At 35.6% G+C, this 20,951-nt stretch overlaps 1 protein-coding gene across 4 annotated transcripts; it reads right to left on the reverse strand.

The window, feature by feature from the left end:
• Positions 1-20,589, reverse strand: LOC129287168 (uncharacterized). Of its 4 annotated transcripts, none has more exons than XM_054923348.1 (19): positions 20,259-20,589; positions 18,953-19,056; positions 18,077-18,163; positions 17,914-17,989; positions 17,755-17,829; positions 17,520-17,573; positions 15,347-15,406; positions 14,979-15,095; positions 9,388-9,482; positions 9,077-9,279; positions 4,613-4,710; positions 4,079-4,182; positions 3,839-4,004; positions 3,562-3,684; positions 3,015-3,097; positions 2,654-2,813; positions 1,468-1,497; positions 1,151-1,221; positions 1-986 (listed from the first exon to the last, which is right to left on the reverse strand). In XM_054923348.1, exons 1-19 carry the CDS (start codon positions 20,295-20,297, stop codon positions 428-430), a joined length of 2,304 nt encoding a protein of 767 aa, XP_054779323.1. In that variant the 5' UTR covers positions 20,298-20,589; the 3' UTR covers positions 1-427. The 4 variants fall into 4 exon arrangements, with proteins under 4 accessions (XP_054779323.1, XP_054779322.1, XP_054779325.1 ...); XM_054923347.1 differs by having other exon boundaries at positions 3,562-3,687; XM_054923350.1 differs by having other exon boundaries at positions 2,672-2,813; positions 20,259-20,588.
• Positions 20,590-20,951: the final 362 nt, after the last annotated feature.

Genomic DNA, 20,951 nt, shown 5'->3' on the forward strand with positions numbered 1-20,951 from the left:
TTTTCACGAAAATCAGATCCCCTTGAATGAGTTTATGAAACTTTTCAGCCAAGGAACTCATTTTCATAGCTGAACTCTGTTTTAAAACATAATTATATTAACAGTTATCCACGAAAAAGAAGGTGAAAAATTCGGTTGCGTCCTAATGGGACAAGCTAAATATTGATATAGACACGTGAAAAATTCAGTAGCACCTAACCGCATGAGCTAAAAGACTCATGGAACACCAAAGTTCATGCTTCAAATGACGCGCGAGCCTCGATTTGCTGGTGGGTATAAAAGAATCAATATTCCTGCTGAGGTAAAGCTCCATCGATGTTCAGAGGTTCTAAATACTGTTGCCAATTCAAACTCCAGATTTCATCTCCCCACCTCTGTTAATGTTTGCCCAGTTAGACCCCCATGATGATTCATTCAAGAATTTACATTAGCAATTCGTTTTTTCAACCCCTTTGTCATCTTTAGCATCCTTGTTACTGTCTCCCTCAACTTTGGTTACTTCCACATCCATAGGTGCGGGTGAACTGTTAGTTCCAATTTCTGTTTCTGCAGGCAGGAAGATTTCCTTGCTCGAGTTCTCATTGGGTGATGCTAATGGTTCAGCTGTCACATCCTTTGTTGATGCAGCACTGGATGACGGAGATGTTTCAGCTGGACTAGAAACATCATTGCCTGATTGGTCCTTAAGTTCTCCATTGGGAAGCTCAGCAGAGACATTGGCATCTGAAGATTCTCTCCATTCCACCCATTCAAGTGGTTTGTCAGTTTCAACAGGTTCTGATTTAGGTCCCGGTTCTGGAGATGATGTTGCAGTGTCAACCAAATCCTCATCATCACCAACAATAACATTATCGTCTCCACTGCCACTGATAACTCCAGTCTCCTCAGCATTAGGCGAGGGAGAAGCAAGGGAACCAGTTGATCGCTCATTGGCAACTCCATCTTCCTCAAAAGCAAACCAGTTGGAATTTGTAAAGAGAGACCCGCTGCATGTGCCAGGAAAAATTGAGGCATATATCAAAAGAAAATACAGCACAAGCTTCATCACAGAAGTGAGTGAGACCTTTGGTAAATTATTTGGCATCATTTTAATTATGTTGTGAATGTGAATTAATGATACAGGAAAGACCCACGAAAGCCCGCCACTTACCTTTCATGGTCATCCCCCAACCGCAAAGATGATATAACAACTTCAGCAGATTCATCATCAAAATAAACATCCTACAAAATAAATGCATCAGACGCTTTTATAATATGCTAATGAATTGAAACTCCAAAAATAAAATAAATAATGATACAAACCAGCAGGATAAAAAACTTCTAACTGGTGAAATAGAGCACTTAGCTGGAACATTCATATTCATAAAAGTACGACATCCTCTTATGAAGTTAAACAGGTTCCAAAAGCATAGGTCATGGATAAATGCCAGACTGAGATTTAGTAGAATTAGAGAAGTAAAATTATACCTCATCATCTCGTTCAAGAGAGCCATGAGCCTAAAAACACAAGTACCCGGGTCAAAATCATGAAATAATAACATGACATAAAATGACAATCAGGATAATTTGAAACATCAAAACCACGACAAATAGGGAGAAAAAAAAAGATTTAAATCAGGGATTTACCACAACCAAGAAATTGTATAATAAATTTATCTCCCTAATATGCAATGATGCCTGTGGTCAAGGCCTTATGAATGCAAACAAGACCACAAAAATGGTTGGTCACACTCACCCCTGGAGTGAGAAATGCATGAAGCACAATTTGGCTGTTTGTTGAACAAAATTTTTGATGAAGCATTAAATATGTGGGATTGTCAAAAGACTGCTTCATATCATGACAACTTGTTAAGTGAAGGCTCTAATACTCTACCTTTGCACGGACAAGTAGAAACCCATTATAGCTTTCTCTGATACAATCTCTTTTGTAAGGAGTATTTGAAGAAGAGGAAAAAGAACGGGAGGGCCCAATGATAGAACCCCTAACCATTTTTACCAAGAAAGTATTGATATCAACAAAAGCATAAACCACTAACTGAACAGATTAGGCATACTACTAGGACGGAAGTTGTATAATTGTGACAGATAGTACCAAACAATTGCAGGCAAAAGACCCTTTGAGTAAGGCAGGTTCCAAAACACAAGTAAAATGAAGTGTTTCGACTCCATTGTAACTAGTGTAGGACCTCAAGGTTGCATACTCATTTTCTGACTTGTAGCAAATCTTTTGCACCCAATAGAAAATATTTCAAAAATTATTTCAGGTTTTCTTGAACTAAGAACTGAGCCATTTCGTTTGAATTAAATTATTTTGATTTGGATTGCAGTAAATAATAATTTTAAGTACCGCAGAAGATGCATGGCAACCAAGTCTAAGACGCTGACAAATGGTGGGTTCAAACAGTGTTTATCTATCTGGGAGACTACGTTACCCCATAAAAGGCACCTTTGTATTTAACTTGTCTCTTTCTGGTTATTGAAGAGGATTATTTTAAAGCCTTTACAACATCCCTTACTGAACAGTAGACCAACAAGAAGACAATCAGTGCCGGTCCAGTTGAAGTTGGTTCTAACTCCTGTATACTTCTATATCACAACTAGTTAAATTGGCCAAAAAATAAATGCAGATGCAGCAGCAGAAAGACATGTGCACCCTTGTGGGGAAAAAAACCTCTTCAATGTCTTCATTATTATAAATGCCATAACGGAAAGCCTGGCTTAAGTTATTTGCTAATGCCGCAACATCATAGTCCCGGTCCTGATAGTCATCCTCATCACTATCCCTAGTCCTGTCATGCAATGATGTTGGTCTCCTGTAACAATCAATCAGCATAATTAGAAGTGTGTCTCAAAGACAGGAGACAAATAAAAGCACATGGAAAGGAGAATGCCCTAGACCTAAAACATTAGCCAAAATATAAACATACCGATCAAATTAAAAGCATAATAGTTGAAACTCAAGAAATATTTGAGAAACTAACAAGATAGTAATACAGTGAAAAAAGAAAACATACCCACATGCCCATTGATAGACATTTTCTATAGCATTTCGCTTTGTTAGAACATTCATGTACCAATCTGTCCATTCACTATTTTCCTGTCAATACCAAACATTTGAAAATAAATTAAGGTAGCATTTGAATTGATTGGAAATAAACATCTACCCATTCATTACGATACAAGAGTCAGGTATTGATAGAGAAAATGCAAAGAGAACAAGATATTTGAAATGATTAGAATTTCAAATGATTAGGGTGCAGAGGAAATTTAAAATTATAAAAGAATTATAATTTGAAATGAATTTAAATTTGAACCAAAACCAAATTCATAGACTTCTGTATCCAAATGAGGGATTTGGTTTAAATCCAAATCCAAACACACCATAAATGATTATGTTGCAGCCTTTCAACATCGAATTTGGGGCACAACTATGACATAAACACAAGGTAATCACTAGCTGGAGAGAAGAGGCAACAAATCAAAAGACACTAAACAGTAGAGCATTACAAGTTCAATCAATAAGAAATTCTCCAATAAAAATGGAAAGAAATAGTAATTTACCTGCAGATGTGCCTGAATCTCACTGTTGCCCTTCCCAACCTGGACAAGTTTGTTAGATATACGGGTTAAATGCCCAATACTTCCGATCCTGGGTGGTGGTTTACCCTCTGTAGGTATTGTTGGCTGCTGGAACAAATTGATCAACAGATTGGAACATTAAGATATTTATTTCTCCAGAAAGATAGATGCAATAGCATCAAAAGGTTGTGGAGAAAACAAATAGGAAAGCATTCATAAAGATATAACATCTATGGGGCAAAAAAAAAAAATCATGTGCCTTATTTGTATCAGCTTCCAACGTGAAATGCTTCTCTGCATTCAGTATTTTCCCAACAATATCACACTCACGAAGAACATGTTCAATAAGAGCAAAATTCTTGCTCTCCAAGCTTGATATTATTATGCTCTCTCCATGGTGATGCAGAAAGTTATTATACGGGTACCTACAACATTTAATCAGTGCATTAATGCAGAGGAGCAACTGACTTTGGAAAGAAAACAAAGTTGCTGGACTTACGCAAAGAACAAGTCAAGAATTTTTTGCACTGCTCCAAGATGAATCAATTTCTTCTCAGCAGTTTCACCACCAACACTCAGTAAGACTGATATAAACTCTACAATCTGAACAAGCGTGTGTGTGACTATCAATGTATAGTTATATTATAATTATTTGAAAAATTACAAGTAAGGAGCACAAAGAAGGAGGGTAATAATTAACAATGAAAAAGTATACAAGGAAAAAGATATAGCAACAGATCAAAAAAATTTCCTACTACAACACAATGGGCTGAAATCTAAAAAGAAACCTAATGGGCTACTTTTGCCCATACAAAGTGTGAAGTTAGAAATCCTTAATAAAAAAATCTGACAAACACAAGATAAGGTAATTGCCTGGGCAAGTCATATTACGGTAACGAATAACAAATGTTCAAAACTCAACTACTAACAGGGAATCACCAATATGGCTATTTCTTTTTCTCAGTTGTCCCCATATCTGCAGTGCAAGGGACACATTCTAGAACCATACAATTATTCCTAGTAATTAGTATACCTTTAACCGATGCTTCCCAAGAGGTGGCTGTAACTTGCCATAAGTAGTTACCAAGAGACTTTCTGAAGGAGAAATGTCTAAAAGCTCGAGTAAACCACCTGCAGAATAAGAAACTCATAAGCATGTTCTCATTTGAGCATACAATTGTCAAGAAAAAATACAGAACAGATAATGCACTTTTACATGAGATGAGATACTGTTATGCGTTCAAAATTCCTAACCAACTCTTTTTTCTTTTCCTCTTTAAATAAAAGAATGCATTATTGCAAAGAAAAGCAAGTACATCTTCGTGGAGAATAAGGAATCCTCCTTAAAACAAAAGCAAAAGAAAAATAATGGGTCAAACTGGCTATATAAAACAATAAATAAGTTATATCTATTTGCATATTGTTCAGAAACTTGTAATTATTCCAGGGCAAGTCTAACAAATTATGCAGGAGTGTCCAAAGATAGAGGATAATTTGAGATAATAATCACACCCTTTATCCATAGGCCAAAACAGCTCATAGTTACAGCATGCGAGAGATGACAATTTCTAAAATATTATGATAAGATTCCAGAGAGCGTGCCCATAAAGACTCATTCAAGAAGGAAGCATCAGAAGATAAAATAGGATAAATTAAGACAATTAAGATAGATTATTTGATTCAGTATTTTATTTAGTATTTTATTTGGTATTTTCCTCTATTTAGTTTTTATTTAGATTTCCCTAGATTTTATTTAGTTTTTCAGATTTAATTCAGTATTTTAGATATTTGGATTTTTCTAGTATTTTGGATTTTAGGAGATTCTATTTAGTTATCCAATTACCTAGATTTTATTCAATATTTTATTGTATTTAGCTTTATAAATATGACTAGCAACTTAAAAACTAGCATCTCATCAATCAATAAAACAGTCTTTCAAACCCTTTAGAGATTCTCCTAAGCGTGGCTATTAAAAGAAATATAAAACGAGATTCTTGTTTTATTCTATCTTAATAGATTTATTTCTCTTATTCCATTTTACTATCGTGAGCATCTACCAAGAATGATTTATTTCATCCCTATTTGCAAAAATTTGTACTAGTCTTTTTTCATGACATCTTGATCTACAGTTCATCTCTTCAACAGCACCAAGAACATCTACACACCGTATTCCAAACTCTACAAGAAAATGGATTCTGTGTAAATTTAAAAAATGCTTCATTGGACGACCAAGATTTCCCTTTTTAGGGCACATTTCTACCCAAGGGGTTGAAGTTGAGGCTGAAAAAGTGGAGGCAATACGAGAATGGCCTGTCCCTAAAAATGTAAAGGAGTTACGTGGATTCTTAGGCCTTGCAGGATATTACAGACGTTTTGTGAAGAATTTTGGGATTATTGCACGACAATTGACTAAGAAGGATGCCTTCCTATGGTCTGAACTAGCTCAGCAGGCTTTTAATCACCTTAAACTTGCATTGATGACGGCACCTGTCTTGTAGTTGTCGAATTTTGAGGCAGAATTTGTAGTTGAATTCGATGCATCCATAGAAGGGATTGGAGCTATACTCCTACAAAACAACCATCCCATTGCTTACTTTAGTAAAAGATTTTCATTCTCTAATTGCTTCAAATCCACTTATGATCGTGAACTCTTAGCGTTAGTTCTTGCAATACAAAAATGGTGCCATTACCTCCTCGGGAGGCATTTTTGTGTCAAAACAAATCACGCTAGTCTTCAATATTTGCTACAACACCGCATCACCACCAAACCCAACAAAGGTTAATCATCAAGCTTTTACCATTTAATTTTACTATCATCCAGAAGGCAGGAGTGGAAAATAAGGGAGTTGATGCATTATCACAACCACAGCATGCAGATTTTTTTCAATTGGCAGTCCCTTTCGCTACCAAGCTTCATGACCTCACCTCTGAATTAGCATTAGATCCCTTCACTAAGGAAATACTGCAGGACTTACAGAAAGATCCATTGTCTCAACCTAGATTCCACTTGGTTGATCAAAAACTTTTTTATGACCACAAAGTAGTCATTCCCTACTCATCCCAACTACAACTGAAGTTACTAGCAAAAGCCCACTCGACTGCAGTTAGGGGACACGATGGTTTTCTTAAAACATTCAAGCGACTATCAGAGAACTTTTATTGGCCTACCATGAAGGCCGATGTAAAGACACATGTGAGGCATTGTGCCACCTGTCAGCAAATAAGTATCAAACTTTGGCTCCAGCAAGACTTCTACAACCATTACCCATACCCTCTTAGATTTAGGAGGATATCTCACTTGATTTTATCACTAGTCTCCCTAAGTCAGGAGGTTTTGAGGTCATCTTGGTAGTAGTAGATTGTTTGGGTACGTATGCCCATTTCCTTGCTCTTGCACATCCATACACCACCAAAAAAGTGGCCACAATCTTTTGTGAGGAAATTGTTAGGTTACATGAGGTGCCTCACTCAACAGTATCTGATAGGGACCCTATCTTCACGAGCTCTTTTTGGCAAGAATTATTCAGATTAAGACAGACCAAATTAAAAATGAGAACTGCATACCATCCCCAAACTGATGGTCAGACAAAGGTGGTCAACCGCTGTCTTGAAGCCTATCTGCGATGTTTTTGCACATGAGCAACCTAAGCCATGGCACAAGTTTCTTTGCTAGGCTGAATACTCCTACAACACAGGTCATCATACATCAACCAAACATTCTCCTTTTAAGCTAGTATATGGAAGAGATCCTCTGCCCTTGTGTCCGTATGTCAGGGGCGAAACCACTGTAGCTGAATTGAAAGATCAACTAGAAACTAGAGATGCAATGCTCAAACTTTTAAAGGACGATTTATGTAAGGCTCAGGACCGAATGAAGGCTTATGCTGACAATCGTTGAAGAGAAGTTGAGTATGCCGTGGGTGATGTAGTGTGGCTACTAGTACAGCCCTTTCGTCAACAATCACTGACCAAGAAGAAGTTTGAAAAATTATCACCTCACTTCTTTGGTCCTTAAAAGATTATTCAAAGGATTAGAAAGGTGGCCTATGAGTTGGAACTTCCAATAGATGCTCATAGTCATCCTATTTTTCATGTATCTCTCCTACACCCGACGTATGGGATGGATGCGCCGATTACACCAGCTTCTTTACCACTATCGGCTGATTTTAAGTTACATGTGAGGCCCTATCAAGTCTTAGATCATCGTTGGACCCGTCATCATTCACTTGAACTACTGGTGGAATGGCACGAGCGACCTATGGAGGAAGCAAGTTGGGAGGACTACGACCTCTTGCGTGTTCAATTCCCCTCTTTTCAACTTGACAACAAGTTGAGTTTTCAAGGGCGGGGTAATGATAAGATTCTAGATAGCGTGCCCATGAAGACTTATTCAAGAAGGAAGCATCAGAAAATAAAATAGGATAAATTAAGATAATTAAGATAGGTTATTTGATTCAGTATTTTATTTAGTATTTTATTTGGTATTTTCCTCTATTTAGTTTTTATTTAGATTTTCCTAGATTTTATTTAGTTGTTTAGATTTAATTCAATATTTTAGATATTTGGATTTTTCTAGTATTTTGGATTTTAGGAGATTCTATTTAGTTATCCAGTTATCTAGACTTTATTCAACATTTTATTGTATTTAGCTGTATAAATATGACTAGCAACTTAGAAGCTAGCATATCATCAATCAATAAAACAGTCTTTCAAACCCTTTGGAGATTTTTCTAAGCGTGGCTATTGAGAGAAGTATAGAACAAGATTCTTGTTTTATACCATCTTAATAGATTTATTTCTCTTATTCCATTTTACTATCATGAGCATCTACCATATTACAATATCAACATCTTAAAAAGTAACAACACAAAAGAAAATCGAGTATTGGAAGAGTAAATAAAATAGATATCCATAAGAAGCTACAAAAAAAAATCAGAAAAAAATCGTGAGCTATGTTTTCCAATTCAAATTGAACGCCCATCTTCACTTCTACTCACATCACTAAAACAACACCTTCCCCCTTAGGGTGGTGTGAGCTTTGAATCAATTTGCTGTAATACCACTTTGATGCAAAACAGTAGACGAAAGGGGAAGGTAGGAGAATTTAAGAAGAAACAGAGAGAATTAGAAGAAATTGAGTGAGACATGCAAAGCAAATAACTTCTACATTATTCAATTCACCACAAGTAAACTATCCAGGGCTATCTATAGAGCTAGTTAAACTAAGATAATGATAAGATAAAAGATAAATACCACTAACACCTAATTAATTCTTGCTCAAAATAAATCTAAAAGATAATCTAGGCATCCTGACTTAACCTAATTTAAATAGAAACAAAGACTCCAAATTATCTTAGGATAAGGATAAAATGATGCTAATGATGTTTATCACTTCTACAAAATTTAAAAGCAGAATAACCTTTAAAAAAAATTGAGGTGATCCAACTTTTATTAGAAAAAAGTTAGCTGAAATCATGACAAGATAACGCAACCTTACCTAGGCTTTCTAACATGCCTTCAACAGCCTCAGGATTTGCAGTTACTGTGGGTCCATTGGACATTTGGCGGTTGTATGAATGATATCCCCCAAAAGTATGCCTCTTGGGGTCCAACAAAGAAATGCATATGGAAAGAGAATTAACAAGAACAGACTTTGGCCGAGAGTCTTCTAAAGCATGTTGAAACAATCTCCCAATAAAACTGCAAATCCGAGGCAGTTATTAAGATATATGAGGAAGAAAAGAATACATGAACTTAAGACAGCACTAACAACCACATGCAACAAGATTAGAATAGGAAAACCCCTACCTAGGGCTGCAGACTTTAGAAGAAAACCCAGGTGGAGCAAATCTTGTTATGGCACAGAGTGTTTCAGCTGCATTAGCATGCACTTCTGGAGAATCCTGTAAAAGACAAATAAATGGTAAGTGTTAGTATAAAGAATGAAAACACAAATACCTGGAACTCAGTTGCTACACTCTTGGGAAAGAGAAGGTTCCCCGCAGATACATTTTCATTGCACAATGATTAGTAGTGGCATGACTTACATGCAATTCCTAATGTTCTTATTGCCAGATTTCAGTAACAAATAACATGACAAAGTGTATGATTTTTGCATACAACTTTATGATTCCCCAATCAAATCAAACAACTGCCATGTTATCATTAAAGAACCATATACTTGTCATCTTTTGATTGTAAAAACTTGATAGTGAGGATACAATGATAGAATTCCTTCTAAAGATTATCTTCCTAATCTCAGATACAGTAGGAAGTAGAAGAAACTTAGAATGTCAGATTCTTAGGATTATTCGACATGATCTCATGAGGGAGGAATAGTTTTATCTCAGTTGTCAAATGTTTAAGTGTAATTTTGATGAGTTGTATATTATTCAATGAGTTGTCAGGTGTTTAGGAGTTGTGAAGTGCTGCCATTCGTTTAAGCAATTAGTCATATGTTGTCAGTTATGATCAGTAATGTGCATGTCATGCACAATCATCAGAATTTAAGTAATAAAGATGTGAAGTGGTATTCAGAAAGGATCTTGGAGATTCTTCTTTGGCTTTATTAGGATATGGATTTCAGATCCTGATTCACATTCTAATAGAGATTTCCTACCTAATTCCCATCTTTTTCCAACAGTTCCGCAGAATTTATCGTAAAAGGAACCGCATAAAGGTCTAGCCTTTATTTAATCATACTTCCACAAGACCAACCATTATCAAAAGTCACTTAGTGTCTTTTCATGAAAACTTAAAAGTAATTTACTGTTTTTTTAACCCAAAAAGTTTGGCCTTCCACAAACTGAACGCAGGGGCTTGGCATTCTAAGCTGGGCAGGGTCTTCATATGTCATTTGGAATTTAGTACAATTAGTTTGGCTTAGGTTGCCTGTACATAGGCCAGTTCACATCCCTACAGTAGAATCTGAGACAAGATTTAAACCCTATTGTGTATAGGGCACAATCTAGGTCATTTCCCTAAGAGCTAATCCAAATTGATTTCAAAGTGATCTCCAAGTGTTACAAGTCAGTTACCAAGAGTTGATTTCAAGAGTCAAAGTGGAAACAAAGACAACTATACCAACAACATAAGTAAAGAGCAAGCAAGTATACGAGTGAAAGTGATCAAATCACAAGTAGGTTCCTAGGAGTCAAGAGTCAAGCAATCATTGTTCTTCTTACTGATTATTCAAGCCCTTCCAATTCATCATTGATTTCAGCCTTCAAGAGGAAAAATGGTGTTCATCACTTGGTACCAACCTAATCATCTTAGATGACTAATTTGGCATTATGCGAGTTGATGAATTCTCAAACTTTGATGAATGGATATATAAGACATAGTTTGTTATATGAATGGTGTAGCTTGTTATATATTTTTATATTTTATATTGATTGTGAGGATCCAAATCCCAAAAAAGAGGGACTGGCTGTTTTACTTTACCAATCTGCTCAAGTACACAAAACTTGGTCGTTGCCCGTAAGTAACGCGCTGCATGGCTCGAGTACAGTGATAAGTGAGTTAGAGCCGCTGCATCGGCGCCCGAATGTAGTGTTAAATGAGCAAGGGCTACCGCGTCATTCTGGACGCACGCGGCTAAAGAAGTTAGTCCATAAGAGCAAAATTAGATTTGGTACTTGGAATGTTGGGACATTAAATTGTAAATCTGTAGAAGTTGTAGGGGTTATGATTCAAAGAAAAATCAATATCCTTTGCTTGCAAGAAACAAAATGGCGTGGAGAAGAAGCTAAGGATATTCAAGGTTTCAAACTTTGGTATACAGGAAAAGTAAGTGCACGCAATGGAGTAAGCATCATTATAAATAAGGAGTGGAAGAAGAACGTTGTAGAAGTTAGCATAATTGGAGACAAAATTATTTCCTTAAAAATGATAATTGGACGTGAGACTGTTAATATTGTTAGCGCTTATACGCCGCAAGTCAGGACAGAAGCCAGTCTTAAGGAATTATTTTGGGAGGATTTGGAGGGGTTGATTCGACATATACCACAGAGTGAAAAGATTTTTATTGGAGGAACTTTAATGGGCATGTTGGGAGGGAAGCTGGTCAGTATGCGAGGGTGCATAGTGGTTTTGGTTTTGGAGAGCTAAACAATGAAAGACAAACTCTTCTTGATTTCTCATTAGCGTATGATTTTAAGATTGCCAACACTTGTTTCAAGAAGAGAGATGAGCATCTCATCACTTACAAAAGTGGAGCTTCAAGGTCATAGATTGATTTTCTTTTGGTTAGGAACACAGATAGAAGACTTTGTAAAAATTGTAAGGTGATCCCCGGAGATGCTGTAAGGACACAACATAGGGTCCTAGTCCTTGATGTGTGTATTATGAGTAAAATCCAAAAATGTCGACAAGTAGTAACACCAAGGATTAGGTGGTGGCAATTAAAAGGTGAGAAGCAAGATATTTTCAAGCGAAATCTTTTGGATAAAGGAATTTGGGAATCTCAGAAAAGTGCTAACATCATATGGGAGGATATGGCTAAAAAGATACGGGAGATTGCAAAAGTAGTTTTGGAAGAATCGAAAGGTTCTGGTCCGAGAGATAAGGAGTCTTGGTGGTGGAATAATAGTGTACAGGATAAAATCAAGTATAAGAAGAACTGTTTTAAAGCCATACATTTGTGTAACAATGAGGAAAATTGGGAGAGGTACCATATGGCTAAGAAGGAAACTAAGAGAGCTGTGGGTGAAGCTCGTTCTAAAGCTTTTGAAGAATTTTATAAGAACCTTGAGACGAAGGAAGGAGAGCAAAATATTTATAAGATTGCCGAGAGTAAGGAAAGAAAATCAAGAGATCTAGAACAAGTAAGGTGTATTAAAGATGAAGAGGGAAGAATTTTAGTTACAGATGATAAAATTAAAAATAGATGGGAGACTTACTTTTTTAAACTTTTCAATGACAGAGAGGATTCATCTAGTAATTTGGAGGATTTAGTAACTGGTGAAGGAGAACAAAATTTGTCATTCTATCGAATAATACGTGATAGGGAGGGAAAGGAAGCTCTTAAGAAAATGGCAAATGGTAGAGCCAACGGACCTGATTGTATATCTATCGAAGCATGAAAATGTTTAGGTGAAGAAGGGGTGAGATGGTTAACTAAGTTATTTAATGTGATTTTACAGTCCAAGAAAATGCCTGATGAGTGGAGGAGAAGTACATTAATTCCTATTTATAAAAATAAAGGAGATATTCAGAATTGTACTAACTATAGAGGGATTAAACTCATGAGCCACACAATGAAATTGTGGGAGAAAGTAATTGAGCACAGGTTGAGATTGGAGACAAGTATTTCTGAGAATCAATTTGGTTTTATGCCAGGTAGATCAACTACAGAGGCGATTTATTTACTAAAGGGATTAATGGAAAAGTATCGTTGTAAAGATAAAGATCTATACATGGTTTTTATTGATTTGGAAAAAGTTTATGACCGTATACCAAGAGAAGTGCTTTGGAAAGCGTTGAAAAAAAAGGGAGTACGGATTGCTTATATTAAAGCCATACAAGATATGTATGAGGGGGTAAAAACTAGTATAAGAACACCTAGTGGTCAAACAAAGGATTTTCCTATAAAGATTGAACTACATCAGGGATCATCTCTGAGTCCTTATTTGTTCAACTTGATTTTAAATGTTTTGACGGAACATATTCAAGAGGAAATCCCGAAATGTATGCTCTTCGCGGATGATATAGTTTTTATAGCAGAGACAAGAAAAGAGGTTAATTGTAAACTTGAGTTATGGAGGAGGACATTGGAGTCGAAAGGTTTTCCTCTGAGTAGAAGTAAGACAGAATATTTATATTGTAAATTTGGTAAAAGAATATTCGACAATAATTTGGAAGTGAAATTGGGAGATCAAATTATACCTCAAGTGGAAAAGTTTAGATATTTGGGAGCCATTATTCAAAATGATGGCGAAATCAGTGGAGATATTTCACATAGAATTCAAGCTGGGTGGTTTAATTGGAGAAAAGCTAAAGGAGTTATTTGTGACCGTAAGGTGCCTAATAAACTTAAAAGAAAGTTTTATCGCACTGCTATCAGACTGGCAATGTTATATAGTAGTGAATGCTAGGCTCTAACGGGACAGCAAGAGCATAAAGTTGGAGTAGCAGAGATGAGAATGTTACGATGGATGTGCGGACATATACGTAAAGATAAAATTCGAAATGAGCACATACGCGAAAAAGTGAGGGTGGCACCTATTGAGGAAAAAATGGTAGAAAATCGGTTGAGATGGTTTGGGCATGTACAAAGAAGACCAAGGGAGGCACCAGTGAAAAGAGTGGAACATATAACTTTGAGTCCGATTAAGAGAGGTAGAGGAAGGCCTAAGAGAACACTCTTGGAAGTTGTTGAGCGCGATCTCTTAATTAATAATATTCCTAAAAGCTTGATAAATGATAGAGAGCACAATGGCGTCTTGCAATCCATGTAGCCGACCCTACCTAGTGGGATAAAGGCTTGTTGTTGTTGTTGTTGTTGTATTGATATGAATATTGGCGTGAATATGTTGTATTCATCCATCGATGCCAATTTATATGATTACTACTGTAAAGCAAAAGGGAAGTGTAGCTATAGCAAAAGTAGCAATAAATTTAGACCATCCAGGTTCTTTATCTACATAATCCAATGCTCATAGCACTGGCAACGCCTCTAGCATAAATGCAAGGAGGGGTATAGCTCATATAGGATCTTGTGGCACAGGATTTGATTCTGCATGCAGTTCAGTACAAACGATGAACTTGCGAACAAAAGGATCGGAACTCGCTGATAGGAAAGGAGAGAAAAACAAAGCAATGCCAAGAGTTCCATCAATCCGCTGTTCATCGATAGAACAATCCAGATTTCATAATTTTTTAAAAAAATTCTCTGTAATAGTCATTGTTTAAAAGCTTACAATTAAAAGATATGTTTAGTCTGTGTCCTCATTCTTTCAAAGATAAGATATATAAATATTCAACAATAACAATAAACCTTATTCCACTAGATATAGTCGGCTACATGAATTATAAGATATATATATATATATATATTAAAATTAAAAATTAAAAATTAAATAAACCTAGGCCTTCCAGATAAAATCTAGATACTCGACATCTGCTGTTGCAGGAATAGCAAGAGGTGCTGCACTGCTACTGTTACACCAGCAGCGAACAATCTGTTTTCCTTGTTATGCTATCAACCAATAAAATGTTTGAGAGCTTTTGTTATTAGTTGAGTTTTTCCCTCGGCTCTCATTGATGCATGAACAAACAGCAGCACATGCAATCAATCTAATCCATTCACACACAAAAAGATACTTTTAAATATGGACGGATTATGATAGCCCTTGGTCAAGTTCATATAATATAGAATCTTAGAAATTGATACTACTTACTGAAGAACTGAACTTGTCCACAATCATCTCAAGCACGTCAGTGTCTTCAATCCATTGCATTGCATCCACATGATTTACATACATATGCTCATCAGCACCAATCAAGCGTATCAAAACCTGTTTAACAGAAGAAAACAGAACAGAAATTACAGAAAATCTACGGAAACCTCACAATACAGGTAAGTTAACTTCAGTAACCAATAGGAATAGTTAACAGCTAAAATATTAATTCCAACTATATCATGTAAGCCACCCTCATATTCAGATATAAAGTTAGCAACAAACTTCGGACATCAGAGAAACGTATGCGAAGTTGTAACCAATGAGTTCAACATTATAAAGCATGAATAGATGTTGCCAAAACATACCTCCATGATAGATGTAATTCCAATCAAGTCAACCAGCTTCTTTACAATATCTTGGTGTGCCTGGATAGCCACAAGGACAACATATCAGCCAACAGGAAATTGAAATTGAGGAAAAAAAAAGCATGACTAAACTATCCAGAAGTCATTTTATACTAGATTAGCATTATTCTCCATCCTCATCCCTATCCCTATATATAGAACAGGTCACAAGCGACTGTATAAAACTTAACAACATCAGGGTTTCCCATTACAATCTTAGGTTTCGTAGGTTTTATTGAAATTCCAACAAGATCAAAGGCAGTTTATCATCACAACACTTTAAACTCATAATAAATTCAGTTAAAAGGGAACCCAACCCACTTGCTGAGTTAGTCTAATAAAAGGACAAAACTAACTTACAATTAAATGAAATGCTAAAAGTATCATTGACAAATTAAGAGACTCAAATTAAATCATGGACAGAACAGCTCATGTGTAACCGTATAGAACAGGTCATGAGCAACTGTATAGAACTTAACATCAGAGTTTGCCATAACAACCCTAGCTTTCATAAGTTCTGTTGAAATTTCAACAATCACAAAGACAGTTGATCTTGTGACACTTTAAACTCTAAATAAATTCAGTTAAAAGCAAGCCCACTGGCTGTGTTAGAGTGGGGAAAAAAGATCAAACTTGCAATCAAATGAAATGCTGCATGTTAAGACCACTTGCTATTAAAAGACTCAAATTAGACCAAAGCCAGTTTATCATTGACACTTTAGACTCTTAACGGCATATAATTTCAATGCTACAGTTCAATTCAGTTGAGCTGAAGTGCTTCACTTGGTTGTTCTAGCTTTCGCAATTTTTTGGGTCTCCAAGGTGGACATCTTATCGTCTGCTACAGCCACTGACAAGATTAATCACTACTACAATCAAGAATCAAGAACCTTAAGAGACAAGTCAGAAGAGCCGTTGCTACACATGCAAGGCCACTAGAGAACAACAGATCATCTACAGATTCATTTTCCCTCTTTCAGAAAAGTAATTCTCACTTTAGACCTGCCGACCACTGCCAGACTCCCATTCAAGGCCCTATTACAATGATGTCTTCGATATGTTCCCAATTCAGACACATTGATGGCAACTTCCGCCAAGACCACAATGAACAAATTGAAAGCATAGTAAAACAAGCAATTAACATAAAGACTAAGGAGACCACAAGGACTAACAGATGGCATGTTGATGTATTCACATGCAATAAAAACCTTAAATGCACTTTCCTCACTAGAACAGGTGGACTGAACTTTCAATCTTGTACTTTTCACTTCTAATTTACACTAGATACATAAGTTTTGGTATAAATAGGCCATTCACAACAGACAAAAGTACACCACCAAACGAAGGCATTTTCAAAGTTCGCATGAAATTTGTTATATCATGCAGAACTGAGACTAGCTGAGAAACATCATGTATAACGTATTGCAAATAATGCCAATGAACACAGAAGGTTTCAATTAGCTCAATTAAAATCAGAATTTAGTATTCTGCGTCAAATATATAGCTAGTATAATTATTTTCTAAAGGACATAAAAAAAGGAAAGGAAGAGAATACATGGGCAAACAAATTGGTCTAAATATCGGCAACAGTCATTCACAAATCATTATGAAAACCAAAATAGTACTCGTGAGAGTCACAGAAAGAAACCTCCGTCTTACCCAATATTAGTGAGATAGGCTTAAGAATTGAAAAGTAAAATTGCTTTCACAGGAATCAGAAGAAAAAAGATAGCACAGTAAAAATTCAAGATGCAAAGAATCTCCAGTCCACTCTTAGATTCAGCATGCCTTCCCACACCCTATTCATGACTTCTAATACCTTTTAATACTACTATTACTACAACATTAGGAGCGTTTGAAACCTTGACCACTATACTTCTAATAAACATTTTCAAATTCTTTCCCACAGTAGAACGGCCTATGCATACCCACTCTAGTAAAGACACGTTCTGGTGCTCAAACACCAAAACACTAATGTAACAATCTCCTCACACCAGTCTTTCACACTCCCTCCTTGGTTAAATCTTCTGAAAAAGGCCTTTTCTATTGAGCTTCATTAGATAACAGTTCAATCTGATGGCTGTATCTCACGGTACAAAAAACTTAATACAATAACAATAAAGAAAGAACTTACGTGTAAATATTGCATGAAAGGAACTGTCTTGCGTAATAACAGACATCCAACAACCTAGCACCAAAAAAACTTAATATATATAAGGCCACAATAATTTGCTAAAGGAACCAAAAATATATATATATATATATATATACAGGGGCAGAAAAGACTTCCAATGGAATGCTAAGTACAATTTACAAATGGTAAAACTCATACACAAATAACTAGACTTCAAATCTCAAGAAATCAGTACCTTGCTAAAATACCCAGCCAGCAGGTTACTATGGGATGGCTTTGGATCCAAAAAGGAGAACAACAAATTCATTAACTGCCAAGAAGCAACACAGTCAGCAATAAAAGCTTTTCCAAATGTATTTTAAGATAAAAGAGCTATTAGAATCTGATTTCTCACTTCCTCTTCCTCTACAAGAGTTTTGAGTATGATGTCAACTTCACATGTAAAAATCTCACAAGCTATAAAAGGAAACCTGTTACAGATAGTAGTAAAAACATGTAGTCACTTAAAAACTTTCCCAAAGAGAAACTTAGATCTATGTTCATTTTCATCAACATACTTGAAAGTTCGCTTCTTTTCAGCATCCTCAGGAGCCTCTTCAACAATGTATCGTAATAACTTCTCGACCTGTGCTCTTCCACGCAAACTGCAATAGACAACACAAAACTTCATTAGCTACCAATTTGATTATTAAAAAACAAGTTACTCAAACTGCCCAAACACATGATACCAAAGCACCACATTTGCAGATTGCAGGATATCCAAATGGGGGAATATCAGTATCAATATATCATCAATATCAATCAATAGTAAATAATTAAATATATAAGAAACAACATTATTCATAAGTCATCAACATTGAAACTCGTTCTTTAGGCTCCAAGCAATGCATGGGGGCCCACATCTATTTCAGCCTAAAAACATCACTGATATTACCATCCAAGCTAATGAAAAATATAATTTAACCCTAGGAAAAGATATTTCAGAGTTAGCTGGACCAAAGTTAAGCCTGTAGAAGAAAATTAGAATAGTTATTAAACATTTTTCTTCTATATAGGTTGTTTTTTTATCACCAAAAAGAAATGTTTTTTTTTTGCTAGGACTTGGGAATAATAGAACTGGAGCACTTGTTCACAACTCATCAATTTGAGAAACTGAACCTAAACTACTTTCATTGAGAAGGGATTACTAAAAAATTACAAACAGCCTTCTTCAAAATCTTGTCTCCATAAAGTCAAAATATATAAGCATGGATATCAGTTCTTGAACTATGCTAATAGCATTCTTCTTTACCACCTAACTGGGATATATTTGAATATATTTCTTATAAATAGATGAAGCATCTAAAAATACTACAAATTCTGCTAAGAAAAGTTAAACAAACAAACAAAAAAAGGTATAACTGCGCTAGCAGTAGATATGGCAAGCTCATTACAAATTTATAAGGCGACTATTCAAAGCTTTGCATTCTTGGATAATCTCATCCTCATCAAGCAATTCTTCTAAAGTGAAATTGTCTTTATCCAAAAGCGTCTCCACCTGAAATTAAATACACAAAACAGAGTGGATGAAATCAATCACTACACCAAAAAGGTAGCTAAATACATAAAAAATTGAATTGAATTAACACAATCCAACAGCGACCAAAAATAGAAGTTCAAATTACAATTAAAACCTATTATTTGGCACAAAACCAGACTGCTTCCGAACAGTTTAAAATGTTAAATAGGTAATTTATTTAGTTATGACTTGGCAACCTTATGGTATTTCCAATCTTGATTTCAATGTACATAATTGCAAAATATTCATGAATTATTTTATTGTTGAAGTAAGCTTCACTTACACTTTTAACAACTTTATACCATCTGATAGCTGGAAATTGAATTTGCCAACTTAATCATAGTAATGGCTCAAAACACTATGAAACAGTTTAATACGAAGTCGAGTATTCCATGTGCTCACTCACGCAAGAAGAAAACCAAGTATTTTAAATATGCTAAAAATACTTGCATATATTCAGTTTCTCCTACTAAATCAAATGTCAGCATAGAAGATGCCACCTGTGACTGTTAATACATCAAGAACCACCATCACACATCAATTGATTCACAAATTAAGAGAAGAAATCGCAATGAATATGTTGGATATCAACCAAATGAAATCCAAGAAAACAGAGTTGGAATTGTCAGTCAAGCAACACATAAACATCAATAACCCAGAATTGATAGTCATGGCTTCTTTCTGGTTCCTCTTTTTAATTGTTTGTGAAATCAAAATTAGAATTGAATTGAGATAGTGTAATAAAATTTAATGCATGTGACCCATTGAAATGTTGCTATATGTGTTAATTCACATAATAGTCCAGGAAGTATAACCTTGTTCATTCAAAACCATAACAATGAAATCAACAGAAAATTGAGACGATGACGCTATGCATGGTAAAGTGAACAATATATCATAGCACTCAATTCGAAACATCTAAGGTAATTGTATCATCCTTGGTCCCTCCAAATGAAACCGCTGAAGTTAAAGTTCCTTCCTGTCTCCCATTACCCGGGACCCAAAAAGAAAATCAAGGCATAAAATAAGATATAAAAAGCTCCGGACTGGAACAAAAAAACAACAACCACCCGACCACCTAATAACACGCATCCAGTAAAGCCCCCGGAACACAGCAAATATAACGTGATGTTAAAGGGAAAACGAGAAATGGGGCTCCAAATTTAAGCATAGAGACTCACAGGAGATGCTGTGGACAACCCAGTCATACGCCAAAACATGTTGAATTGTTGAAGAAATGGTTCCTCAGGAACCAAACTGAACACGGATCTGCCAACCCAGAAACCCTAAAGCCTTCCAAAAGCTTTGAATGATCAATCGACGAATGGCCAGGGATGTGATCCAAAGGAAACCCTAGAATCAAAAACGCGAAGATTCAAATCGATCACACATCAACCAAATCCAGAAATCGCAGAGAGAACTAAATCACATTCAAATGCGGGGAAAAGGCTGTTGAGATGCGAATAGAGTAATGTGATCATACGGCTGAAATATATTTGTGAATCTATCTAAATATCTTATGGTTTTTCATGCTATCGTATATAAATTCTCTAGAAAAATGAATAAACGAGCTTGAGTAGGAAAATTAAAATTAACATTAACATTAAATAAATAATTAATAATTCATCAAATGATAAAACGACGAAAACGTGTTAAATAAAAATCGGTAACGGTTAAGTTGTACTCAGAGGACCATTCAGAAAGAAATAATTTTTTTTTCAAACAAATTATATTGTGATGGTGGAAATATTGAAATTCTTCTAATAATATTTTAAGTACATAAATTTGACCAGGACGAGTGAAAGGCAATAACTAATTCCAATCGATGCTAAATTTAGTTGATCCTCCAAAGTTGGAGAATTATTGTCCCCCTG

The sequence above is a fragment of the Prosopis cineraria genome, unplaced genomic scaffold, assembly GCF_029017545.1.
Source record: "Prosopis cineraria cultivar Desert tree isolate PC_DT_omini unplaced genomic scaffold, ASM2901754v1 PC11, whole genome shotgun sequence".
Classification (NCBI taxonomy): Eukaryota; Viridiplantae; Streptophyta; class Magnoliopsida; order Fabales; family Fabaceae; genus Prosopis; species Prosopis cineraria.

Excerpts from the sequence above, each read along its gene's own strand:
- LOC129287168 (XM_054923347.1), bottom strand. The coding sequence starts at position 20,297 with ATGTTTTGGCGTATGACTGGGTTGTCCACAGCATCTCCT. Across the intron at positions 19,057-20,258 it reads GGTTGTCCACAGCATCTCCT|GTGGAGACGCTTTTGGATAA; the intron begins GTGAGTCTCTAT and ends ATTTAATTTCAG. Across the intron at positions 2,814-3,014 it reads GTCTATCAATGGGCATGTGG|GAGACCAACATCATTGCATG; the intron begins GTATGTTTTCTT and ends TGATTGTTACAG.